General features: G+C 41.2%; 4 protein-coding genes across 8 annotated transcripts in view; 1 reads left to right on the forward strand and 3 right to left on the reverse strand.

The window, feature by feature from the left end:
• The window catches only part of slc4a8 (solute carrier family 4 member 8), a 33,699-nt gene extending 27,134 nt beyond the window's left edge, over positions 1–6,565 (reverse strand). Inside the window, exon 1 of the mRNA XM_023423646.2 lies at positions 6,297–6,565. Within this exon, the coding sequence (XP_023279414.1) occupies positions 6,297–6,335 (39 nt within the window). The 5' untranslated portion in view covers positions 6,336–6,565. The remainder of the gene's footprint in view (positions 1–6,296) is intronic.
• Positions 6,566–9,324: 2,759 nt separating this feature from the next.
• Positions 9,325–15,106, forward strand: ttll3 (tubulin tyrosine ligase-like family, member 3). Its single transcript, XM_023423501.2, has 12 exons — positions 9,325–9,340; positions 9,446–9,546; positions 9,661–9,829; positions 10,208–10,263; positions 10,413–10,541; positions 10,655–10,769; positions 10,953–11,075; positions 11,161–11,341; positions 12,513–12,661; positions 13,084–13,327; positions 13,427–13,862; positions 13,960–15,106. The coding sequence occupies exons 1-12, from the start codon at positions 9,325–9,327 to the stop codon at positions 14,746–14,748; spliced, it is 2,508 nt and encodes an 835-aa protein (XP_023279269.1). The 3' UTR covers positions 14,749–15,106.
• A 1,468-nt stretch (positions 15,107–16,574) lies between these two features.
• On the reverse strand, positions 16,575–20,482 carry LOC111667747 (class E basic helix-loop-helix protein 40-like). The gene is made up of 5 exons (XM_023423519.2): positions 20,037–20,482; positions 19,829–19,892; positions 19,462–19,569; positions 18,914–19,037; positions 16,575–18,675 (listed from the first exon to the last, which is right to left on the reverse strand). The coding sequence occupies exons 1-5, from the start codon at positions 20,105–20,107 to the stop codon at positions 17,759–17,761; spliced, it is 1,284 nt and encodes a 427-aa protein (XP_023279287.1). The 5' UTR covers positions 20,108–20,482; the 3' UTR covers positions 16,575–17,758.
• Positions 20,483–22,996: 2,514 nt separating this feature from the next.
• LOC111667746 (inositol 1,4,5-trisphosphate-gated calcium channel ITPR1) overlaps positions 22,997–27,818 on the reverse strand; it is a 67,768-nt gene continuing 62,946 nt past the window's right edge. For all 5 annotated transcript variants that reach the window (XM_087178636.1, XM_087178634.1, XM_087178633.1 and 2 more), the window contains 3 exons: positions 25,988–26,148; positions 25,086–25,247; positions 22,997–24,412 (listed from right to left, as the gene is read on the reverse strand). In XM_087178636.1, coding sequence (XP_087034762.1) covers positions 24,326–24,412; positions 25,086–25,247; positions 25,988–26,148 — 410 coding nt within the window. In that variant the 3' untranslated portion in view covers positions 22,997–24,325. The remainder of the gene's footprint in view (positions 24,413–25,085; positions 25,248–25,987; positions 26,149–27,818) is intronic.

Consider the following 27,818-nt stretch of genomic DNA (forward strand, 5'->3'; position numbering starts at 1 on the left):
GTAGCACATAACAAATATCTACAGCCCAACAGATTCAGTTTGGCCCTCCAGATTATTCCAGCATGACTCGCTGTGTGTCTAATGACACATTCTCATTTTATTTAGTTATTGACAATAACGTCGTCTTCCATAAACTAATCCTTCTACTCAGTGCATTTGTGTATTTTTTGAGCCCCTTTCACAGATTCACATGATGAAAGACTTTAGGCACCCTTGTCTCACATCTCAAAATGTAAGACAAAAATAGAGAGATGCTATCACTCGCCTACGTTTGATAACTAAACAAATACACGATGCGTTCGCTGGCAGGGCAGATTGTCCCAGAAAGATGTTAGATTCCCAGGGCAGAACTGAATAGTACAGTCGCACACAGTGTCCTACTTATGATGCTGATAAACCTCCCTTTGATGCAGAAAATGAAGGAAAAGAAATAATCATACATCAGAATGTTGCTTTATGACTTCAAAACTTTTTTCCCCAGCATTTAAAGCTTAATTTCCTTCCCTTCCTGTGCTGAGTTCATGGCTTTGATGCCCAGGAAATGCAAGACTCGTCCTCAAAATTTCTTGAAGATAAAACTAGTTTTTCTTGGCAACAACCTAAAGCAAAATCAGAAGATATTATATCAAAGTGCGTTACAGTGAAAAAATTTGAACTGGTTGTCGTCATGAACTAATAGAGCAGCAATGATTTGCATCCCAGTCACCCGACTGAGCGGGGGCAATCAATGTGCTGTGCCAGAATGCCCTAAACCTCCATCAGGACTGTGGTTGGAGCCGGCCCCAGAGGACTGAGGCCTGGTGGTTACTGTGAAGAGGCTTGAAATCCAGAGGGACAGCTGACCAGACGCATCACAGACGTTGACGACTCTGGCAGAAATGATACTTGTGTGAGCACATTGTTGTTATGAGAGCAAATTTATCAGGGGGGGATTTTATCTCTGATAATGCAATAACTACATCGCCAAATGAGATTAACAGCTATGTAAAACAATCAATGGTAGATTCATAAAAGTGCAGCCATGAATCAGCAGCGCGGCGTGGGCTTTCCAGTCTTTGGATATATATCTGACACTACTGAATCCATCTAACAAAACACCTGTTGAACATTTCTCTTGAGATAGCTTCCACTACTCTTCTTGATGGTGTTTGCCTGCAGTCTCCTGTTTTACCTGCCCACACCACCATCCCCACCTCTCCTCCTCTGTATATGAAGACCCCTCTCTCTTCCCCTCCCCTCCCCTCAGAGAAGCACCCTGAAATGACAGCAGGGACACAGATCCTGACTCAGACAACTGGGCCTGTCACTTACAGACTGGGCTTTGTGTCTGAGAGCCAGCGTTGGCACTCGCTGCCACAGCCGCAGGCTAATGCTGCCCCTTCATAGCGTTGCACCATCGCAAATCTGCCACAGAAACACATGTGACAGCGCTTCACTCAGGGGAGGGGTGGATGTGAATGTTTGAAAAGGAAGAGGTAATGGAGAAAGAGTGAGACAGGAAAGGAGAGATCTGGAGGACATAGGATGAGAGGGGTGGCTGTTTTGACTGCCTCAGCCCACGGATAGCATGAGTCATACACACCTTATTCAATATCACAGATACAATCCTGCCTCCCCACAGCCCTCGCTCTCTAATTGTTTTCTTTCTAGAAAGATTCATGGTTGGTTTTGTGGGTAAAACATTGTAATATACAGTGTAATTAAAAATCTGAGACAATAAGCATTTAGAGAGGATTGTGAATCTAAAACAAACACTAAAGATGCTACACTCCTAAATGTGTGTGTTTAGATGATTCCCAGTCATTGTGTCAATGGATCTGCTGTTGCTTGAGGACTTTTTTCCACTCATTCATTCTACTGACTGTAAAGTGGCGGCTCTGTGCATGCTGCAGTACTGTAACAGTTTTCAAGCATGGGAGTGATGTATTGTGCATTTTAAAATATTAAATTGAGAGTTTTGAGACACTTTTCACAGGCAAAGAACTCAGAATTATTAAATTTCACTTCCATGGCTGATTTGTGCAAGACTACAGTGTTTCTCTTTAAAATACACATGGACCTGTCTGATAGGTTAACACTGGATTGTGCTCTCTAAATGGACTCTGTGGCACCGAACTGATTAAAGTGAAAGCTTGGGAGGGATGCCAAATAGCTGCTGTAAAAGGACTGAAAAGGGGAACTGTGACAATCTTGTATTGGGAGGACTAAAAGCTGAGACAAATTTATGATGCATAGTGCCATAAATTATTACTAAGCTGGAACTAGACTCACAGTCTTACAGTATCAGGGAAAATACTAACACCATCAAAAGCTGTCATGTCTCAGATGTACAACAATATATATATTTTCTGAACTTACTGATCACATTCTTGAAAAAACATAATGATCCTCACATAGTTACGTTTGTGCCAACTGAATATATGTAGTTTTTCACACTGGTTTAGTTTGGCTCAGTTACAGGACAGTCAGTGTATGTATGTCAGTGCACTGTAGTGTGGCATGTGAGTCTGTGCTTGCATTTGTTGGGCTTATTGATTTCTAAGCATCTGTAAGCTCATAAATATGAAGAGAATCTGTGGTATAAGTGAGGAATGAGGTCTTGTATCTATACAGTACTTCTCTGAGGTCCAAGTATCAATCCAAAGTGTTATATTGACTGTCACCTTGGCAGTTTAAGAGGAGCAGTATAGCACTAGATGTATTTAACCATAAACATTATTTCTCTTGGGTTTTGTTTTTGGCTGGACTGCAACAGCAGGGCCAGCCCTGTAATCGTGAATGTCCATGACTGACTGACTGACTGACTGACTGACTGACTGACTGACTGAATGTCATTTGACTGAGTTGTAGTTTGCCTACCTGCTATGCGCTTTGAAAATGATTCGATGTAAACAGTTTCTATTAGCCGGACGTTTACAGCCTGCAGTGTTGCCAATTTAGCACATCTGTCACTAGATTTACAGACTTTATTTCAAACCTAGTATATTGCTGGACAATGTATGGCTGTAAACTGTGGGCTTACAGATACACCTCTTGTTACGGGCGGTCACCTTGACACCCTGGTTTCCCAGCTGCTCGGAAGCTGCAGGTAAGTAGAGTAGCGCTTCCAAATCACTGAGCCTTGCCTCCATCATCGCAAATAAACTACTTTCATTACATGTACCATTATTACTAGGGGGCAGGGGAATAAGTAAACATAAGACACACCGAGCAGAGAGAGCAGAAGAGCGGGAGGGAGAGAGAGAACTCATCTGTAACTGCTGAAGAAACTAGGAGATCTGAAAACAACAGAAACACCAGCAACCGGAAATGAGACAACATGCTTACTGCAGCACAGCATTAAAAGTCCTGTTAATAAATAAAAGGTTTTTCTGTCCACAGAAATGCTACAGCTATTAATTTGAAACTTTGCAGTAAGTGTTGCAGTAAGTTTAATATGGCAAATGGGAGCAACTGAAAACCACACTTCATACTAAAATACCTGGATGAATCAATAATACATATCAGACGCAGGGAATTAGAAATAAAGACCAGCATCTAATACAAGCCTGCCTCAAATAAAGGCACATTACTTTCTGCAGTTGAGGTAAATAAAGGCCCCTGTCACTTTTTGAGGAAATACAGTAGTATTAAAACTATTGTTGATGCCAGAAGGGGGGCGTGCACTGTGTGAGAGAAAAAATGAGATAGATATTCTGTCACTTCTTACTTTCTTTCTGAGTGATCATTTTAAAAGTAAATATAGCCAAAAACAGAGCACAGTTTTTGTCTTTAACTTTTGTGTTTGGTGATTTTGTCAAACAATGTCACAGTTATAAAATCAGGATTTTAGCAGTGCATCGCAGCAGCTTGGAAATGGATTTACGTTTCAGTTATTATTTCAAAGTTGTTTTGTTGTCTTACAACAGAAACAGAAAAATATGTAAATGAGAACAACTTCATTGAGAATTTGGCTGTATTAATATTCTGTATGTGTGAGCACAGAGAGTAGGAGAGAAGCATAAAGCACAAAGGGAAGGGCTGAAACGAGCTGACACTAAGCAGATTGCAAACAGGACGCTGTGATGTCAGTTGTTTACAGCGGTTCCATGACAGCTTTCATCTACATTGTCAATCACATTGACTATACGCAGCCCAATCACATACTAGGTTTTGACCAAGCCCTGTTCATAATTAGATTTGCTACTCTTTGACTGCACACTGTTCTCATCACTTACCTTTTAATTTACTTGTAAAAGATTGCTAATGTGTTTCCTTTCATCTCTACACTATGTTCACACACCTTCACTTTGAAATGCTCATGTAACCCCAATTTGTGTACTTCTGGCCACTAAGCAGCTCTAGGTCTTAACTCAGGGGCACCCAGAGGTGAAAACTAATTACAATAGCCTATCTACTTAACAACTGAAGTTCAGTTTAAGGTATAAGTACTCCATGAATAAGCCTTTTGAAAATGGAAAATGGAAATATTGTACTTTTACCACTACATTTACAGTAATCTATGATAAAGATAAATACAGACAAATGTGAGTGTATGCTTATCAGTATATTATGAGGTAGAGCTGAAACAACCAACAGAAGAGTAATCAGCAAATATGTTGATTATCATTTACCATTTATAACAAAAATGTGAAAAACACTCTGGCTCCAGCTCCTTAGTTGTGAGGATTTGTGTTTTTTCTTCATTCTTTGGGTTTTGGACGTGGCAATTTGAAGACATTACCTTTAGCTTTAGGAATTTGTATTTGAATTTCTGACACTTTAAAGATTGAACACAATATAAATATGTCTAAAATAAAAATAGAAATTGCTTATTTAAGCTTAGGAACACTTGGCTCACTAACGGCATTAATGCTGCAAAGTGCAACATACAAAACAACACATCAATAATTTAGCACAGTGGATAGGCATCCTTGTGCATGAGTACTGCTGCTACATTACACTGCCAATATTTCCCAAACTTTTAAAGTAAAATATTGAATGTAGAACCTTTTCTTCTAGGCTAATTGTGTATTTTTATATTTTCATATTGTTGTTTATGCTCAATCAAAGGATCTGAAAACCTCTCCCACTGCTTGGGACACTTCAACAGTGCCTTAGCAAACATTTCAACAGATTTCAGGTGGGGAGAAAGGAAACGATACCGGTGCATGCTGATTGACCAGACTGCCACAGATATGGAGGAGAGACAAAGTTACAGGTTGTCTTTAGTGACAGTAAGCTGGTAATGTTTGAAGAGTGATGCTCCTTGGCAATTTTCCCTCCCTGTCTGAAAGCTGTCTAATCATATCAGAGACTTTCCAGCTCCACCTCTGGCACTTCTCCATCTGTCTCCTGCCCTCAGACAGGATGTTATTATAACTCACCATGATGACATAGCCATGTTAGGGTAGGCTAAATTAAGTCCTTTAAGCTATGATACTGCATGCCTTGGTAGTGCATACCAGCTTGAATAAACATCCCTGAGCGTGTTTCAATGGTCCATTTGTCCTTACTGGTTCCTTGGTTACCCCTGCCTCATCAGCTAACCGAGGGTTTTATAATGGATCACACATCAACAGGACATAAGGATCAAAACCGTTTCCTCCGTCACACTGTCCTCCCCCCTGCAGCTAGGATTGGCTAATAAAGAACATGTATGGACACCCAGCGCTGTATGGTGCACAGTGTAAGGATGGCGTCAAGGTCATTTGAGGGTAACTGGGAAAATAACACGCGAGAGTGAGCTGAAAATCCAACACACCGTCCCATTCTTGTCGTTCCACACACACACGCGCGCGCGCGCGCGCGACTTCAGGAGGAGCCGTTGACATTTTAATCAGCGCTGTGTTTTAAAATGTGTCTGAATCTGATCATTAATAATCTGCGGCACTCCTACAATAATCCATGTGTGATCAGTCTAAAAAGAAGTAAGATCTGTCAGTGCATTGCGATGTGATCCGTTCCCAGGAATCACTGCACGTGTTTGCACCTCAGAATAACAATATCAACAACATCCTCCGCACACGTAGCATACAGCAGCATCCTGCAGGGATGCAGGGATAACGTTTACTGAGTGTTCTTAGACGTAAAATATGCGAGAAAAAAAAAGAAAACCCTGATAATTTTAAAACACTGCAGCAGGTGATCGTTCCTGTCATCAAATAGTTCCTTAAACATGCCACAGTCCATTATTCCAGCAGCAAATTGTGAGTTAGAGCAGAGAATTTCTAACAGTTGTTGGAGCTTGTGTTCAGCCTGCTCTGTGCCGCTCCACCTTGTCAAAGCAACGCGCCATGTATTAAAGGACACTTTACCTGGTAGCTCAGTATGCTCTCGGAGTCGTTGACGGGCATGCTCGTGGCCTTTGGGTGCACCTGCTCAGTCTTCACGGAGTGTAAAGGTGAGACTTTTCGGTCTGACCAGCCTCGCTGCGCTGTCTGAGGACGTGTTTTGTTTTTTTGAAGGAGCAGTCACGAGCTGGCGACAGCAGCTACTTCTGTTTCTGCAGACATGTTGAGGGGAAACATCTCTTCCAGATGAGGAAAACGGTGAAAAGCATAATTTTGCCCCCCTATGTTATGATGATTTCCCGGCCGCGCTTCCAGCTCCCCTCCCTCCCTCCCTCCCTGTCCTGGCTGTGGGAGCAGGATGCAGAGAGCATCACTGCAGCGTCAGCCAATCAGAGCGCAGAGGCACACAACGGGCTGCGACGCACTGCTGCTTTCCAACACAATAAAGCCAAAACCGTCATAAGCTTATAGAGCTATGTTTTACTTCACTCCATACAGTGTTCAGTTTGGTAGCTTGTGATGTTCAGCTGCTGGACTGAGACCACTGTGCACACCAAAGGCTTCAGTTCCCTCGTTCTTTTACATTTACTGGCACACAGCACAGTTACACTCTGCATCATCCAGCTATTAAAATCAATAAAACAATTAAATACAAGCAGACAAACTGTTTATTCATAATTAGGCTGATTTAGGATACTTACTTATTTTTAAAGAGTCAACTGGTAGAAAAAATGTTGGGGATCAGTGGACTATATAGTTAAACTAGTTGTCTTAACTACATGTTGCAGTAGTTTGCCGGTAGTTCAGCTACATTCATATGAGCATATGTAGTTAAATTACTTTTTTTTGTGTACCTAACTACTGAAACTAAGGGTGCTGCTCAGTGGTCACATCAACGTTATCATGGATAAGCCTCCCGAATCTCAGCCTGAGTAAGAATCACCATGGCCATAAGCAGTTATTGTTTACAAAAGCAAAGCTGATGTTCCTTTTTACTTTCCCATGAATAAAGGGGTATTTTATTATTTTGTTTATGTTATTACCTGTGAACAAGTAGGATTCTTTCTGCAATAAACTCAATTGAGCAGCAGTTTTTGCTGGCTCTGACTTTTTCGTATTATATTTTCTTATAGTTTTGTGTCACAAGTAGCTTTAATTAACCAAACTAGATTTCTCCCTATGCTAACCTTGCTGTAGTTCAACTTCATCCAATGTGAAGTAATTAGAAGCTTGCAAAGTTATGCTTTTAAAGTAGCTTCCCCATCACTGTAGGCTAAATCCTTTACATGAGTAAAGGACAGTAGCAATTCAAAAATACTCCATTATAAGTTACAGTCCTCATCCATAAAAACTTGAACCTGAATAAAAGTAGAAGCAGCAAAATATGTGTAAAGTATCAAGCATAAAAATTTTAATTGTGCAGAATGTCCCTTTCTTCGGTTTACATTATTATATCATTATCATTGATGCATTAGCATGTAGATGACTAGCACAAATTTTAACTACTTTATATAGTCTATTATAATAAGCTATAATAATGTATTCTGTTTTATTATAAATGTAGTAACTGCTAACTACAGCTATTAAATACACGCACCAGAGAGAAAGTAGGCCTACAATATGTTCCTTTGAAATTCAGTGGAGTAGATACAGTATGTATCAAATAGGATACAATGGAAATATAATTTACCCTACTCAAACAAGACATGAAAGGGTTCCTCAGCAGTCAGACATGAATGCTAAAGTGAGCAGTGAGCACATGAAATGAAAGGGAAAACAAGAACAGAGACATGATGGATCTGATTGATCTTGTTACACACTAAAACATAAGCCTACTAGAAAGTCTTGGATGCCATCTTGTGGGAAGCTAAAGCATTGCGCCAAGTATACGTTATAATCTATACACAAAGCATACAGCTCATGTGCTCATGTCTGACATAGGTGACAATGAGTTTAGCCTATTACTTGAGATCCAGGACTGGCAGTTTTGCTTTAACCACTGCATATGGTCGCCTGTATTCATAAGCAAGTAAACAAAATATGAATTACACTTAAGGCCGTAGTGCCTTCCTCCACATTAGCCTCATCATGAACCCTTTGGAATAGAACAAGTATGAGACTGTCCCCCTGCCACACTAATAAACACTTGACTGGATTTTGCTGCAACAGATTGACCCTCCGCAGCCGCTTGGTCCCCACGGTTTACCGATCTTAGATAGCGGATATCAGATATGTCGTCGTGTCGTGTCTCGGCAGGTTTAATTGTTCTTGTGCACGTCACCTACACGTGTAAACTACACCGCAACTGATAGCTTCAGATTAAGTGACCCACTTTCTTTGACGCATGGTTAAAGGTGGTAGTTTTTTGTTTTTTTTCCATCGAGCTGCATGTGGCGTCCTGTTTCTTCCCTGGACACGGTTGTTATGGCAACTATAAACATTATGTGGGAGCATGCATGGTTGTTATGGGAACTGTCTGCGGGAGCATGAAGGAAGCAGGACCGGGGGAGTCCATGGACAGAGTGGTAGGGTCACTGGGGAAGTGACAACAATAGGTTTGTATATTAATATTCAATGTAAAATCTGAGCTGTTTGTGATGGAAATGCATTTTAGAAATGGTTTGTTATCGCTCGGTCATCCACGGTCGTGGCAACTTGAATAAGCATAGTTTCTACATGCTTTTATTTTTGCGCATATAGGCTATGTGCTGTGTCTGCATGTGTGTGTGTATGTGTGTGAGCATGATTATGTCAGTGAGAAGCTTTGACAGCCTCAGTCAGCTCTGTCCAGATTTAGATGCCTGCTTGACCCGATTTAGATCCTTCTTCATAAGCCACAGAGACAACCCATTTATAATAATGCCTCTCTCTCTCTGTTTATTGCTCAAGTGCAACTATGTCCTAATGTTACAAAATATTATATTATGATCACAATGAAGACATTTTTAGAATTATATGATGGCGTGAAAATAATTTCTAATAATAACATATCTGTTCCAGGGAAGTGAATGCATTACACTGATCATCAGAGAGGGGAACTTGAACAAGTAAAATGCAGCAAATGCCAGGTAAGAGCAGATTAACATCTGTATATACACGTATATACACATTAATCTGAAGCTATATATACACAAACATTTTCAGACACATTCTCTTTTTTTTTCTTTTCTTAGTCTTACAAGAGGGGAGGTTATGCCGCATTTTGCCCAGCCTGCCTGCGATCAAACCAGACAGGTTGAAAGCAGCTAAAGCATTGGTGGAGAAAGCAGTCAAGGTGATTATATGTACAAACCAGATATCAGCGTACCACATCTGTATATTTATCCTCCATCCTCTTTGGAGTAAATCTACGCATGTCTTATACATTTCCTTTTCCACTCATTCTCAGTTGAGGAAAGTGTTTTCAGTGCGAGGGCCCTATCCTGTGATCCGTGCTGCCTTATGGGCCAGAGGGTGGGTGGAACGTCGTTTGCCAAGTCCGGTCCAGAGAGCACCTTATTGCCATGGTGATGAGGAGGAGGATGGGGATGATGGCCTTGTCAGTGCTGATGTTACTGGTGAGACAAGGAGTTTAAGAGAAAGAAAAAGTCTTTTCACCACGTTGCTGACAGAAATACTGGAACAATAATGTGTGTGTGTGTGTGTGTGGTTTAAGGTCTTGCACACATAGAACTAGCAAAATATAACACAAGTCATAAGTGTCATAAGTCACAAGTTATATTTGTTTGTCCAACCAATGACTTAGATTTAGTCCAAAAGAAAGATGAGTAATAGTCTTGTGTAGCTGTCAAAGCTAAAAGTGGAGTGGAGTGGATGTATATGTAACTGGAGCACTAGACCCCTTCACCTGATGAATGATACATTATGTACCACATGACAGGCCTATAACACAGACCCCTGCCCTTTACACACACACTTTACTTATCTGTTTTCAGAGAGAGTGGATGAAGGCGAGAAAGAGGAGAACCACGATGACATGTATGACCTCATGGTAAGATAACGTTCAAGTGAACCAAACAACTTGTCACTGACATCTTGCACATTCTGAAAGCAATTGAATGTGTGTGTCTTTAATTCCATGACGCTGTACTTTCAGGCTCAGTTGGCTCACTAACTTAACGTTGCCTTAACTTATTCTAGTCCCGCCTGGTTCGAAACGAAACAGCATATTTCTACTGGACGACACGACGGGATTGCATCGACTGTCGCTCCTTACGGAATGACCAAATGACCAATCACTATGCAAATGCTGGAACTTTTACCACCAAGGTCTCACATCTAAAGAGTTGCTAATGATTGACTGGCAAAAATGCAAGATGCTCAGCTTTGGCCAACTTTTTCTCCCTGCCTCCTCTTACGTATACAATTCTGTTTTCTTTCAGGTGGGGCTCTGTGTGAACCTGCGTAACCTTCAGTGGTTTGATACAGCAGATCCTGATACCTTCTTCCCACGATGCTACAGGCTTGGGGCAGAGGATGAGAAGCATGCATTCATAGGTCTGCCGTATGGCTCCATTGACACATAGTCAAAAATCCTTTCTATCATAGATGCAATAATGTGTGAATGGAATATGGAAAAAAATCACACTTGGATACTTGTCACTCTTCATGTTATATTAACATCTTAACCAAACCTGTATGTCCTCTCTGTCTATGGCTGTGTTTGCTGTGAAAACCTAGAGGACTTCAGGAGGACAGCTTGCACCAGCCTGCTGCAGCATGTGGTCGAAACAAGTAGATGGGGAGCAGTGAGAGAGGGAGCAGTGGTCCGAGAACAAAAAGCCAAAAACAGCGTCTCTGAAAGTAAAGGAAATAAAATTACGCGATATGTCATGATATGAAGTGCAGGACAATGATGACGTAAAAAAAATGTTCCTTCTTTCTGCAGAGTTGGATCATGTGGGGCATCGATTTGTTGGTCCAGAAATGATCAACACAGCTTTATACGTGTGTCAAAAGTTTCTCAGTGTTTTAGAGCATGGTGACATTGATGTAACCGTGGAAACGCCCCCTGCCGTGGAGGAACAGCAGTGGACAGAGTTTCTGCAAGACTACTACATGGTTGTGCAGTGAGTATGTTTTCCGGCAGCTTCTAGAATGATCCTTCTTAGGTCAGACTAAATTTATCTGCTGCACTGACAGTCCGACTCAGCCCATCAACTTCATATAGGTCATTAGAAAGACTCACCCTTAAATGTTTTCAAAAAAATCTACTGAGTTATTACCTATTAGTTGAGGTTCAGAAGAGTGTCAAAAGCATTATACATACAGCATACATACAGAATATACTGTATGTGTATGTTTTTAAGCTAGAGTTCATGTGAGACCTCAGATCGGAGTTAAATACAGAGTCAGAGTTGAGCTTAGTTTAAAAAGTTGGGCCGCTGGAATAATACAGCATGTTCCAGGTCCATACTACTGTATATAGAAACACATAGAAAATACATGATACTGCTAATATTTATAGTTCAGTATTTTGGCAGTTGGTATACATATAATGTATGTGGCCTACAGTGCCATTTTGGAAAAAAAAATACTGAGCTGCACCTTCAGAACGCTGCTGCCTATTTTTGGATAAAAAACTTAGTAAATAGCAAGATGACTTTCCTTTTTTGTTTTCTGAGCTGTTGATGAACCTGTTGCCCCACAGCTCCCTCCGTGTCTTTTCTGCATTGCAATGAACAGTAACGTCCATTAACACCACACTCAGAAAGTGATTATTTTAATATTCACTGCTTGCTGCTGTTTATTTTTCAGCAGTTTTATGCAAAGGTTCTGAACCGATTTGCACCAAACTTGGTGGAGGGATGGGACATGGGCCAGGGGCCATTCAATTTTAGGGCAGATATGAATCATTTACTATGAATTCTGGTCTGGTTCATGTTGTTCGACAATGGCATCAGAGGTCTGCACTCTCAGAGTGCTCTTCTAGTTGAATCTGTGATTTTTCTGTATGTAACATACAATATGCTATTACCTGCTCACATGATTAAAGTACAGTTTGCAACTAGTGCACAGTTACTGTCTGTAAAGATGCAACAAACGTAGGTAGGTGTCAGAGCAGACCTTTCCAAATAAAGTGATATTAATAGATTCATAATAAACTGGACACATGAGGTCTTTGAGAGGGTGGATAGCCAGCACAATTACTGTCTGGAGTAAAACACAATAATATCAATTGATTAATCTGTAAATTAATTAAAGGTCAATCTAGAATTCTAATAAATTGTTTGTATGTAGTGAAGGTGCATTGATCAGGGGTAGCAGTGTGTTTGTGGAGCGCTGCCAAGCCATGTTAACGAAACTGCAGGAAGCTTGCCCTCAGCTGGACACAGATGGACTGAATAACATCTGGATCATCAAACCGGGTGCCAAGTCGAGAGGACGAGGTGAGACTTTCTTTCTCAGCAACATAACAGCTACCCGGTAATGTAATAAATTAATCTTATACTTCTGCTCCGTTAAGGCTGCACAATATTGGAATATTGAAAAAAAAAATCTTTCTTTTTTTGTTCTGAATATTATGGACATAGTGTGACCTGTGACATGTATATGTTGTTATTGCTTCTGTTTTCTACATTTGATTGGAACAAAGGAAATATTAATGTGATTACCTTAGTGTGTGATGAACGAGTGTTGGCCTGCACTTCTACACAAAACCAAAATACTGGTACTTTGATTTGAGGGCCATGTGAAACACCGTGTTTGCAGCCACTGAAACTGTTGTCGTCAGTAACATAGTTTTGATGTTTTTCAGTCAGATTTTGGGGCCTTTTTTCTTTTCCATGTCACACCAACCGCCACCATGCAGGTATTATGTGTATGAATCACCTGGACGAGATCTTGGCACTCGTTGACACAGACAGAGCCATGACTAAGGAGAGTAAGTGGGTGGTTCAGAAATACCTGGAACGTCCTCTGTTGATCCACGGCACCAAGTTTGACCTCCGTCAGTGGTTCCTCGTCACTGACTGGAACCCTCTGACTGTGTGGTTCTACAGAGAGTGCTACCTGCGGTTCTCCACTCAGCCCTACTCAACAAAAACTCTGGACAGGTCAGACAGATTTTATTCGTGTGCTTTGGCTAAATGTACCTATTTTATTCAAAGCACACTTTACACTTACCTTCCTACTTTATTCATTATTTTACTCAGCTCAGTCCACCTGTGCAACAACTCCATCCAGAAGCACTTCCAGCCATCTCACAACCGTCATCCAGGCCTACCTCAGGACAATATGTGGTCCTGCTCTGAGTTTAGGGCTTTTCTGCAGCAGCAAGGCTGTGGAGCAAAATGGGAGTCAGTGGTGGTCCCTGGCATGCAGCAAGCAGTGGTCCGCGCCCTGCAAACAGCCCAGGACATAATCGAGCCCCGCAAGTCAAGCTTTGAGCTCTACGGAGCAGACTTTATGCTGGGCAGAGATCTGAGGCCTTGGCTGCTAGAGATCAATGCCAGTCCGACTATGTCCTGTTCCACTGCTGTGACTGCCCGCCTCTGCCCTGCTGTGCAGCTGGACACACTGAGGGTTGTGCTGGACTGGCGGACTGATTCCAGTGCTTACACAGGAGGCTTCCAGCTGATCTACAAACAGGTGGGAATGATCTGTATCTTGAGGTTTGGGATTCCAATGAATAATAGATGTTATACTAAATGCATTCCTTTGTTTTTTTACTTTATCACCCTCGCAGGCTGCAGTTGAAATTCCTCAGTACGTGGGTGTCAACCTGCTGGTGGAGGGAGCCCCCGTGAGGCGACCCAGACCTCTCCTTCAGAGGCAAACTGCTATTTCTTATGCACCTCTCACTACCCAGTTCCCCCCAGACCACACATCTTCAGAGGGGGTTGAAACGACACATAAACCATCAGGTCAGAAGCCGCATGCTGTTGCTGCTTTTCGCCATTCGGGCAAGGAGAACCGAGCTGTTGGAGAGAAAATGACACAGCTGACATCAACATCTCCAAAGAGGGGGCGTGAAGCGAGAACAGACATTCAAAATACCCAGAATAACTCCTGTGTTCGCAGGTCCTGCCGCAGTCTTCTGTCTGAGCAGCCTTTGGTGGTACACACTGAACCTCAGCGGAAAGCACGACGTTTGGGTTGGAGTCTTGGTGCCAACGGGGTAACTCTAGTCCCACGCAGTCTTTCCTTTTCCCTCAGCCCCCCTCACAGCGTGCCACATTGTAAAACTCAGCCCAGTCCAGGCCTTGGATCCCACATCCCTAGATCCTTCCTTCCCCAGACGGGTGTTGAGCCCCAGCACAGGACTTCTACCCGGGTCTTTCCTTCACTCCAGGGTCCCCTCCCTACCTTGGAGATCTTAAGCTTGCGACCAAACATTGTGGCTGGAACGGTTGCCTGTCGCAATCCAGCTTTATCCTCTCACCCGAGCCTCTACAAGCATCACGTATTCCTCCGTTCTCATAGGCGAAGCGTGGCCAAATATAAAGGAGAGTGCACAGGGGAACATAAACATTAATGGTGTTGAGTGTAAAGGTGGAAAGCAGATAGCAGGGAGTGGTGAAGAGGATTTCTCAGCAACAACATTGATATTAATTTATATTTTAATGGAATGGAATGAACAATGTATTACCCTATCAGATCAGGGGTTAACCATTATTGTGATGCATAAGATTTTGTTTGTAGAAAGTTAATATAATCATGCAGCTTTAAAGATTAAATATCATGGTAAATATGTGTAAATTGTTACACAGACAATAATTTTTAATGGTAGATTTGAATAATGTCTTATTTTGGATGATTGCTGGTTGAAATCTAAATTATGAATACTGTAAACATTCAATGTTGTGTTGAAGCTCATTTGTATTAAACCAGACAAAAACAAGCCAACTTTTGAGGACAAATAATTTGCTCAAAATTAATGTTGCTGACAAGGATGTGGGTATTTTAAATCCCCAGCAGGTGGCAATAAAGGTTCAATGATCTAATGGTATGTTTATGTCAAAGCTTTGACTGGGAAAGGGAATAACAGGATGGTACAGATTAGAATAGCCCTTGAATAGAAGTTGGTTGAGCAACAGTTGTTTATTTTGACATTTCAGCCTTTTAATATAATGTGCAAATATCTTGTAGTTTTACAAATGGGTACTGCGACAGAGCTTCAGTAGTGTCAGTGCTTGTCAACTCATCAACATAGCTTTCCTGAATGATTAAGGCACCACTACAAATGGAATTGCCACATATTTGACCAAATGGATTTAATTTGTTGCTAAAAATTCTGAATTACTATGGGAGCTTGTCTGAAGTACGTGGCTAAAATAATAACCTACTGAAAGTGACACATTAGAAAGATTATTTTTTTGGTGGAATTTTTGCCCTTAATTGGACAGATTGACAGAAATAGAAACAGACAGGAAACAATGTGGGAGGGAGAGATGGGTATGACGTGCAACAAAGGTCAAAGCAGAGATGTTGTGGTTACATGTTATGCATGTTAAACGCTTGGCCTCCTGGACCCAACTACTGAGAAATCTTAAAGGAAGGGATCATTTAACTATAAAAGATTGTTAAATTGGCTGAAATAATGGATAAGCAACGCTTCTAAAATCAGCTTGCTAATGGTATCTCATGACCACAGCTACAACAAGAGACTGTTTAGATGGGACTCATGCCATTTAGGGTGCAGGCCATGGCCTGAGTCTGTACAAACAAACCAAATATGGAATACAACTATACTCCGACAGCTCAGAAATGATAACGGAAACATTAATAGTATGTGGTTGAAAAGTTTATGATGTTGAGCATTGATGCTGGATGTTCTGGGCTGCTGTAGAAATGCAAACGTGTTGCAGCATGAGATGAAGCTATGATTATAAACGCTATGATGTAGCTGAAAAATGGGATTGCTCAACACAGGATTTGGTGATGAGTAGTATTTATTATGATTTATGCATCTACGTTTTTGATGTACATCTGCAGAATGCAGAGTATAGTGCCAAGAGTGTAATTACAGAGAAAGATATCACAAGTAAATAAACGCATGTTATATTGAGTCATACGGCCAGTAAAAGCATGGGGAATGTTTCCTTGTCATGCAGATGGATCCTGATTATTGCCTCAGGACATTAACAGAAACTGTTTACATTCATGCGTGTTTACTTGTTTTAGTGGGCACAGACGGTTACCCAGCAGGAGATCTGGGCTACAGCGCTGTCATTACATAAGTGTTCCCTGTGACATGAATGTTTTGTTGCTGTAAAAGAACTAAATCTGGACAAATTGAATTTCATTACTAAATGTTTTCACACACTCCCTTCTCTTTCACACACATACAGTCAAAGCAAATTTCCACGGGAAAAAAATACTTTATTAATACACTTATATAATGTATATCAACATTTATAGACAAAATATGTACATCAAACATCTTTCATGTAGGTCCCAAAATATAAAATCTCAAGTACCTCTTTCTATAGAAAACTAGTCTTCTGGTAAAACTTTTACATTCACTTCTCTCCTCATCGCTCCTTTGACTCCAGTATTCATACGCAGTACAGAGAATGAACATCTGAGATTTATCAGCTTTTCACAAGTAAAAGGCAACAGCAAGAACAAACACCAGGTTTGACTTGAGCAGAAACAGATGTTGAGTATGCAGACCAGGTCCAGCACAGTGCTACAGTATGTACACAGTTTCTGAGTACACAACGTACATTTGTCCACACTCTTCCCTCTTTCTATCTCTCCAGATGGACAGAGTGGGAGAACAGGTATCAAAAATAAAAATGTACAAGAAGTCTATGAACAATAATTACAGAAACTCCATCTCATCTGTCTGTTAGTCAATGAAAAACAAGACTTCTCATTCAGTGTGGTCATGTGGTGGCCCATTCCTTCATCCGCGCTTTGGGTGTATCCTTACTCTTGTCTGTACACACCTAAGGGAACCCTTGTATTATTATGATGTCGGTCATCATAGTGTCTGGTTCAAAGGGCATTTTCAGTGAAGATAATGGTGACCTACAGGACATAGGCGTCAAACTTTGGGTGAAATATTACCACTAAACATTTGGTGCAATGATTTCTAGAGTACAAAGATGGCATGTCTCTATCGCAACAGCTACAAGTGAGATGCATCAGTGTCATCGGCGTTTATACTTTAACAGCAGCATCTAGAACATTACTTTCTTTACATTCAACCAAGTGTGTGTGTGTGCGTGTGTGTGTGTCTGTGTGTGTGTGTTTGGATGCAGGGCAGGTCCAGTTCATATGATACATTTGCACTGAGTAATATGACTGAGCATTGAACATTCATCCAGAGCTTTGCATCATCCAAGTGTGGATGGATGCCGCCCCCCCTCCCCCTCCCTCTATCTGTCCTTGATCATTTCTACAAGTCCTCTGATTTGCTGTTTGACCTCCAGGCTGCAGGGCAGAGGAGAGGAATGAGGATGGTTTATGGAACGGCTCAGTTTTCTACTGTCTCTGCTCCTAGGTACTAGAACAGGATCATCTGTTCATCTCATCTCTCAGTCTTTGGTTTCCAGGTTGAGGGGTGGTACCTGCTTTAGTGCCTGAAGGAGGGCAGGGGAGTCCATGGGGGTCTGAGATATGGCTGGGGCCGGGGAGCCTCCCCTGGGAGACAACACTAGCTGAGGTGGAGGCGGTCTTTCACTGGACATGGCGGGTGCGGAGCCTCCAACGCCAGAGTAGAGCATGGGCATGGCTCCGGGGTACCAGCATTTCTCCAGCATTGGCAGGTAGGCTGCAGCAGAGGGTGGAATGAGGTAGAAAGGCATGCAGAGGGGATGTGGAGGAGGTGGATGGTTGGGGGATACGCTCATGTAACTACCATAACCGCTAGAGGACGACGAAGTTGACGACTCTCCACCTGACAGCAGCTCATCTTCAGACGACTCCACCCGGGGTCGTTTGTGGCGCGGCTCATCATCTTCCTGCTTGATGCTGGAGCTCTGCCGCTCTCCCAGCGCTCGCTTCAGCTGGCTCTCCTGGCCGTAATAATCTGGGCGCCCCTGTGGTGCCCCTGATTCATTCTTCTCCAGCTCTCCCCCGTAGCCGCTGTCTGTATCCGTATCACTGCCACTCTGCTCACTACTCGGCGGAGCGTACGCCCGCTGGATGACAGGCACACAGTTCCTCCCATAGCCCTCGCTGGGTTTAGGGGGTAAGCTGGTGTGCATCTCCTTGTGAGGTTGGTGGTAGGTAGGGATTTTTTCCTCGTGTCGGGGGCTGAGAGGGGTGCGGGGTCGGACTGGATTTTGCAGCACCTCCGCAGCTAACTTGTGAAGGTGATTGATCACATGGGACGGCGTGAAGTCTCCTTCAGTCTCATGACTGGCTAGATACTGAAGAATCTCCTTGGCACACATGTGGAAGCCAGAACGGAACATCTCCTCTGACTTCTCCTGGCTGACAGGAGGCTGCTCTATAAACATAGCAAGAAACCACAGTCAGAAATTCTGAAATTTGATATAGATGAGAGATTTTGCTGATTTTTAGTCTCTTTTCTAACAGCTGTAGCTATGTATTGAGTTTCTTATTTGCCTGCAACTCTGCATGTTCCCATCATTGCATATTCATCTTGATAATTAACATTCTGTCCGACAAGAACATCTTGTTCTACATGTGTATTTGTGTGTGCGTCTAAGTGATCCGCAGCTCACCAATTTCAATGCCATTCTGCAGAGCGAGGATCTTCTGCTGCTGTTGCTCCAGAAGAGAGGTGAGGGCTTTCACATGTTTGAGCGTCAGCTCTAAAACCACAGCCTTCTCCAGATGGCCCAGAGTCTGTAAGAGACACACACACAATCAGCACATCCTCACCTCTTACATAACGTATAGGAAATAAACGCTCCGACCCACTTATGCATGATCTCAAATATTATCATGATCACTAAAACAACAGGCAACATAAATAATGATTAGGATAGGATTATTATGATAAAAGATAATATTCGTTTCATAAATAATATCCACTCTGGTCTATTCATTTTATCATAACTAAATTTAATTTTGGATTGGATTGAACTAAGTTTTTAAAATCTCCACTTGAAGCGATGAAACATGACACATCCTTCAAAGAGAGCTGTCATTCACTGACTGCTGACGCACTCAGCTCAGAGGATGTAATACCACTGATCAGCCACTCGATGGTGCATGCCACTCAATTCACTGAATCCCATTATCCCTCCAAGCTACAGCATGAACTTACCGTGAGTTTCAGGTGCTCTGGTAATAAATCTTTCAACTGCGCGATGCACTCGTTTATCCGGTCACGCCTTTTCTTCTCAATAAGTCTGTGAGGCAGCTTGTAGGTTTCCTGCAAGAATAAACAGCATTGTAAGGTAAATTCAGCTGATCATGGCAGCACACAGATCTTTATGATCAGAGACAGTCACTGATAGGGAGCTCTCCAGGAGTTATGTCACAGCAGAAATTAGGTCAGCCATTTATGGAACTACAGGACTACTACCAGCCTAATTCTTCCCTTGTAGTTCACACCATTTAATAAGAGCTCTATGGTTAAACTGTAATTTTACAAGTTGGCAATAAACAAAAAAAAAATAATAATAACAAACCTTGCTGTCCTCTCCTCTCTTCATTCCCCGCCTGGGTTTATAAACATACATCGGGAAATCCATCCTAAAGGAACATAAAGAGATAAGAACAATGAGATATCAGGTGATAGTTCGGTGAAGTGTATGAGACAGAATAAATAATACAGACCAGTGGCCTGAGACAAAGGCTTCAGAGTCTACTGAGCACATTTTTCAAAGTGTAACTTACCCCTGCACGTCTGACAGATCAGCCTGGTGTTTGGACAGAGGAGGTGGCTGCGCGCTTGGAATTCGTTCCATTCTTTTTTTACTCCAGTTACGCAGTCAGAGTCGAGGTACTTTTCCAATGCAGTCACAAAAAAACACGCATTTATTTAAGCGTGTTGAAAAAAAATTGTTGCGGTTTGTGAGATGCACCAAAATGCTTTAAAAAAAAAAAAAAAAAAAAGCTCAAAATTTTAACAGATTTGTCATAATTCAACACGAGGCTAATTCATGTAAAGGTTTTTTTTTCTTAGGTTTGAGAATTGTTTCAAGTTAGTCCTTGCGATTTCCACGCCGTGGTCCCGCCGCTGAAGGAAGGCAACCCTCTTGGTGGCGTGTTGGGAAAGTGGGGGAGGACAGAGCGACGAGTTAAATAAACCCTCTGACTCTCCGCTCAGCCTGACCTACCTCCGTCACATGAGGCTCACGTGTTAAACGGCGCTGTATCCTCGGCGGAGGGACGGCCCACTTTCTGCCGATAAGAAGCCTCAGTGGGCGGACAGCGGCGGACGTCAGAGCAAAGGGAGGCGCGTGTCGGATCCCGTGTACCACCATGCTGAAGTGTATGGAAACAAGGCTGCGCGCGCCACTGCGCGGGGAACGTACTGGCAGCGAACCAGCGCAGGCCTGGGGCACGAGAGGCAAATGGGTAAGGTAGCCTCCCTACTACTAGTAAAAAAAAAATAGGAAAAAAAAGAAGTAAAACAACACAATTAAAAGACTTTAGTAGCCAGAGGCATACATGACACCCTTCAGGATTAAAAACAGAAAACCATCAAGTGCAGTGAAGTGACTTTTAACTGAGTGCTTTATGAGTGTTATGTGGAGGCAGGAAGGTTTTAGAAACATTATGAGCTTTGCACTCAGTGAACAACGTTTTTCAACCGCTTTTATATTTATAGTTTTATATTCAATGTGCCGTCAAACGTGCAAAAATGTGTACTGTTAAATGCTTTTACATCCATTAATTATGTTTGATTTTATTGCCACAGAACAAAATAATACATAATAATAATAATGATAATAATATTAATGATAACAATATTAATTATAACAACGATAACAACGACAATAACAACAACAATAATAATGATAATACTGTTAATAATAATGATAAACAACGTATACTATTACACTGTTGTACAGAACATGTCTGCAGAGTGCAGGTGGGCTCTAGTATAAACAGTGCGGTGGCGGGAGAACCACGTGCACCTGTGCATGGCTGAGTGTGTGGAGTCCGTGCTTGTTGTCATGAGGCGGTACCGGCTGTCACGTTGAGCTCCTCATGGCCTCGGGAGCCTGCTGAGCGCACAGGGCACATCCAGCTCATCCAGCACACGGCGGCTGCACCTGTCTGCTGCAGGCTGAGCACAGATCACAGTAGACCTTTATTTTTTATTTATTTTTTTTTTATCTTATTTTCGTGAATTACATTTCTTACTGCAAATGTAATTGTGTGCAAAGACAGGTTTGTTGAAATTTACATTGCAATCATCATGATTCCTCTAATATTTAGGCTCTAATAATCAGGCTATCCTAAAAATGTTGCTTGTTGAAGTCAGTCTGGATTAATGACCCTATTATGAAGCTCAGGTTTGTGAAGCTGTAAGCAATTATATATATCACAGTAGGAATTATGATGTGATTGGAGAAAAGTTGTAACATTCCCCCCCAGCTATTTTTTTTATTTTATTTAACCGTGTCCCTCAGGACTTTGCCTGGAAACTAAAATCCCCAGTCACATGAACTAATAGTGAAAATCTTTCTGGGATAAATCTTTTGATTTTAAAGCCATCTTTTCAAGGTAGGAACTAAAAAATGTTTTTTGTTTTTATGTAGTCCTACTCACAATTCAGTTTGATATACACTTTACATAAATTTGTCAACTTGTACAAAATAAATGATAATATCATATTGTATTTAAAGGCTGATTTTGATATCTTTTCTCCCCTAACAGGAATGTGTTCATTTGGATCATCAGTCTATCTCATCTGACAAAAACGAGGAAAGTGGAGTAGCAGTTGTCGCAGTTGTTTTCAGATTCTCAGGTGACATTAACACTGTGGCACAACCTGATTTAACAGATTTTTCACCAGAAAAGTCATCTCTTTCACGCTAACAAGTGAGGGTCTTCATTCTTACTGAAAGCTTGAAAGGGCTCACATCCTATGACCACGTGAGTGACTTTAACCAAAAGCTATTTAATTTACTACACTCTGATATTCCTAGAGTGTGGCAAATCACACAGAAATGAGATGGGCAGACAGTAATTACAGGATGACCATAGGGCAGGTCACCTTGATTAGCTGTAATTAAATAACCACAACAACTATGGAAAATCCCTTGAACATAATCTGAGGAAATGTGAAACAATTAAGAGTTGAATTAGATTTTTTAGAAAATCCTGACAAATGTGCCATTGTCTTATTCAATTGTAGATTTTTCACATTCTTGGAGAAGATTGGGGAAAACACCTTTTGCCATTTCTTGTTTTAGGCACAAGACAAAAATGTATCTTGTATCTTGTTGGACAAAATGTTTGGGTAACTGAATAATGTTAAAACGTATGCTGTTAAAAACTGCATATTGTATTTAAAGCCCACTGACAAATGGGAAGATGTTGTCAAAAGTGTTACAGTAGGCAAAAACATTTCAAGTGATCAAATTTCTTTGGGTGCAAAATGTATGTTTGTTGGGTCGAGTTATACAATTTAAAAATTCTGTAAATGGTCCATCTGTACAACCGAAAAAGTGCAACCTGGAATGGCTCCGCTCCAGCTTCCAACAAATAAGCAGTTACACAGATAACATGACACACACTAAGGTATCAAAATGAACTCCACGGCAATGACTTGGTCTCACATGCTCTGGTCCTACTCTTGACTTTCATCAGGATGCAGATACTGTGTAACACCCGCCATTAGATTGTTTTACACACTTGTTTATTTAAATAGACTCCAAGAATGGAATGTACAATTCAGACACAAACCATCTGTTAGTATAAAAGTTCAGTTTGGTTGAGCAGCACTCCAACTGACATCTTTTAGTTCGTCTTTTTTTTTTCCCCCCCTCACACACACTCAGACACTCAAACAGTCATTCTGTTGTGGATGTTTTACAAAGTGAAAAACCAAAACATAACAATCATTTGTGTGCTACAGAAAACATCAGTGCTTCAGGACTAAATGAATTAAAGGAAGATTAAATAATTAAGTGCACAGAAGTAAAATAAATCTAATTTACTGTTGCTTCCAAAATCCTTTAAAAATTCTAATGTGATGCCATATAATTCCAATAATTAAGCACAACAAGGAAGTGGCTTTGGAGTGAAGCAGTCACATGATTCGTTCCTTCTCTCCAGGAGGTTCATACAAAGCATTATATTCTTTCTCTTGACAACAAGCTTCAATGTGCCCTCAAAAGGCTTCTTTTTTTTTTAAATCTAAAGTGTCCTGGAACAAGTACAACCTTCATGTGAGATTATAAAGGATTATGAAAGTGGCAATAAATTCTTGCCCTTGTGATAAAAAAATAACAAACATACTCTGTATGGGATTCCTATCAGCATTTTTGAAGCAGCAGAAAATATGGTGAAGTCTTCAGGACTGTTTTAGAGTTGTTTGTCTCCTATTTTAAATATATGATTTTATAAATTTCAAATATAAAAGCAAACACCAGTTCCCAAAAATAGTTCACTCTTATTTAGACATTGCATATTATAATCTATTCCTATTGCTGTCAGACAAAAAGCAAAAAATATTAAATAATATGTTGTAGAGTTCAAACAAAACTTCAAATCCACATGTGACCTGAGTTTGCTGGTGCAACACTGAGGATTTAAACCTCAATACAAGGCCACTTGAGAGGAGTACTCACTCAGGAACAATGGCTGAACTTTGGCATGCTGACAGTGTGGTACAATGCAGAAGGCATTCAGGGTAGTAAAGCTGAAGTCAGTGTTTTCATCTCCTAAGCCTTACAGGACTGGCTTCTCAGGTCCCGGGGCACTTGGTGCACACTGCACCCACACAGACACATCCGCACTCGAGACCATGAGTAACATACTCAGATAACTTTCACTTCACAGACACGTTATGTCGTAGAAACACTTATTGTAGGAGTGTCTGCCGAAGTATACAGTCAGATATCGACCTAAATACATACTGGAGGAGGACACGTTTTGACATTCTCCTTGTCTAACGTGTGGTACACTGTCAGGAGTGCAGGCACTAGTGAAACGGGCCCCAGGAACCCTCAGGCAGGCTGCTGGGGATTGATGTTCATGTGAGGGGGATGCCCTAGGAGACCGATTCGTTGCTTCTGCTTCCTCTGCTCTGTCATCTGTGGGGAAACAAAGAGAAGAGTTGAAAGTTAACATTGCCTATCAGCTATCACCTCTGTAATCTGGCTTGGGTTCCTATGACCATGCTTTGTTTAAGGCTGTTCTGCTGCGGTAATATAGTGATAAATACTGTGCTAATAAAGAAGAAGACATGGATGTAGCTAATGCAGGATTTAAAACACACAATAACTAATGTGTAAAGCCACACATTGTGGTTTTACAGTGGTTATGCTGCTCTCCCCCCATGTGTGCTCATTTTTGACTCTAGTTACAGTGCCCGTGTCAAGAAATAGTATGGCACGCATTGTGCATGAACAATTTCATCCAAAAGTACAGCAAGAACAGCAAAAACTGTAAAATATACAAATTGCACTATTAGCTTCGGCTGTCTGAGTCACTGGTTCCATTATGGTGATGGTACAACTGTAAGCAACCAGTTCCCAGCATCTCTTCCCATGTTATTGTTCATTATAACTTGGCGCTCTTGGGTAAATAGTGGTGTGTGGGTGGTCAATGGTGTCCCAGTGGCTGCACATTAAGAAACAGTCTCAGAAAACCTACTGTATCCTGTTAAAATGGAGGCAAAAGAAAAAAAAAAGGAAAAAAAAAAAGAAATCAAGGGTGACGTGCTACAAAGTGAGGGAGTGCATGATTTACTGTCACACGATATACCTGCTCCTTGAGCTCAGTCAGCTGTCCAGACAGGTTGGCCACCAGCCTCATGGTCGACTCCAGCTTCTCCTGCAGGTTCCTGATTTCATTCTGCTCACCCTCTGCATCGCTGCTCACCAGTGACATGGCACGCATCCGTGGAAACCAGTCCAGGTTGTGCTCCTGTGGTCACCCAAGAATATCAGCCACTGACTGTTTTTCTTTTCTTTGCAAGTTGTGAAATAAATTTACTAGGAGATAATAAAGCTGAAGTGTATATAAAAAGTAGTGATTATTATAAGACATTAGTGTTTGTCAATGCTTAAATGTGAACTCAAAATGACACTGGTCTGTAATCAGAGGAACAAGCTTGCGTGGCATTATTGCTGCAGACCGATCACACACGATCGCTGACTTCCTGTTTATCTACACCCATCTGTTTGTGTCATTAAGTGCATGACTGGTGTGTCTGTCAGTTGAGATTAGAAAAGAGGAACAGATTACTGTACTAAGGTGTATGCAACTGGCCAGTACAAGTTTTCACGTCTGACTCAGTCTCAACCTGATGAACTCTTGTGTGATTATAGTTAACGTACCAAAACGTGATAAAAGAGGAGACACCCATCACACTAATGTGTCAGTCAGGATTGAGTAAATGTCAGCAGCCAAGGGATACACTCATTCCAAAGGCTGGCTTTGAAATGATGAATGCACAAGGGCGGAACATGTAAGTCATCAAGCAGTGAAACTCATGGAGTAAGACAAACACGTCCGCAGAAAAACACATCTTTTCCCTATTATTCCTTATATGTTGCAGTGATCTCATGAAGCATGTGGATTACCATAACCTCCGAGATGGTCTGATTGTACATTTACCCATTTACAATGTGTGTTTTAAGGGTGTGAACATGCTTTTTGTTTACCTTGATCATCTCAGCCACGTAGCTCTCGGGGCCTGTGTACTCGGTGGAATCTTTGACTTTTACCAGCACAATAAAGAACAGGTAGTGCCACATGTTGTGCTCCTCTTTGATGTGCTCCTCAAAAGTGACCGTCTTGTTGTCAAATTTGTCCCGCTCCAGGCCTGTACAGGAGTGATCACACACATTATTCATGGTTAGAATGTAGACTGTGTTTAAAGAGGAGGAAAAAAAAAAAAGAAACAAAAAAAAAGGTTTTTATTTGGCAAGTTTCTGTTTCACAGCACACTTTCCAATGAGGGTTTCTGAAACAAACTGAAACCTCACATTAGGTAAGGGAAAACGCCACTTTGTGTGAATATAAGAATGAAAAAGCGGCAACATAATTAGAAAATAGATTAGTACAAAGTTAGATAAGCTTTATTTATTAAGGAAGTCTCACTGAGGTAAAGATCTCTCTTGCAAGAAAGACTTGGGAAAAAGATCAGAACAAAACCGGTCAGGTACACTCAAAGGAATGAGTGTCTCTAGCTTCAGTTTGTGCTGCAGTTTATTCTGCTAATAAGATTCACAGCACTGGAAAGTTTTATAGCTAACCTGATCTTAACAAGATAAATTGCATTCTTACAGTCAAAATAAATAAATAAATAAAAAGTAAAAACCAGGAATATTCAAGACAACAACATACAGTATATATGACATAAAACAACATGGCAGCTATACAAACAAAATAGAGGAAAAAATAGAGGAAAAAATCGACAAAAGACAATATTGGCAACAAATCGCAGAACACGGTTGCTTCTGTGCAAATATAAAGCAGGGTTCTTACGATGAGTACATCCGCACTAAATTATAGGTTCAAAATCTAGAAAATTGAGCATCACCCATGACAGGCTGTCAGATGAGCGCAGCTAGTGTTGTGTCCTTGAAAGAGATGAAACAGCATATTTTTTTGTTTTGCATTGCACTGCAGACAGCAATGAAAAGACGGGAACACCAAGGATGCATTAAATGTGGGCTTTTTTATTTTTTTCCCCGGTTGGATTTGACAAGTAAAATACATGCTGAATGTCGGCTGTCTGCTGTAGTTCAAAAACTACAGCAGCATTTGCTTTAGACCTTAAAAGTGAGCCGTACATTAATATTCAATCATAGAAAAATAACTGTCATAATAAAATATTTTTGATGGTAATTCTCTCAAGATGATTAAATTTATGACTCACAACTTATACCACTCCTGTGAAACAGACTCAATGTTATTCACATATAATTCTGTTGGTTTATAAAATCATCCACCTTGTGATGTGGATGGCAACAACAAACAGAGTCCCTCAATATGACATTTCAATTTTCACTCTTTGTTCTTTGCATTTCTGTCTCTAAGAAACACCATTAGTTTCGTTTTGAACACCGCTTTGGCCGTTAAGAATAAATATGCCTGTCAGTCTTTTCCTTTACAAGTGCTTACAACACATATTTGATTGTATATAAATGGTAAAAGTAGCTCCCAGCTGCACAAGAACGTAACTGATGCAGAAATGGAGGACGGAAAAGACCCAAGGATAAAACCCTCTGCGGCTCACTCACTATTCAGACTCATGTTACAGGACACCAACAGTATGAAAATTACACCAACTAATAAATTCTCATCAATGTTTAGTAAAGGATGACATGTTTATTATCATCCTTTCCCCCCCCTTAATACTCAAGAAGGGAGAACATTAGTCATTTAAAGACACTCAGTCTGTAGATAAGCTCTTTCTTCATTTTTTCTGTAGAAGGTGGAGGATGCAATTTTAATGTGGGATTGAGCCTGATTCATTGAACAGAAATA

The sequence above is a fragment of the Seriola lalandi genome, unplaced genomic scaffold (genome assembly GCF_002814215.2).
Source record: "Seriola lalandi dorsalis isolate HSWRI2012SDOR001 ecotype SW California unplaced genomic scaffold, Sedor1 jcf7180002054692, whole genome shotgun sequence".
Taxonomy (NCBI): Eukaryota; Metazoa; Chordata; class Actinopteri; order Carangiformes; family Carangidae; genus Seriola; species Seriola lalandi.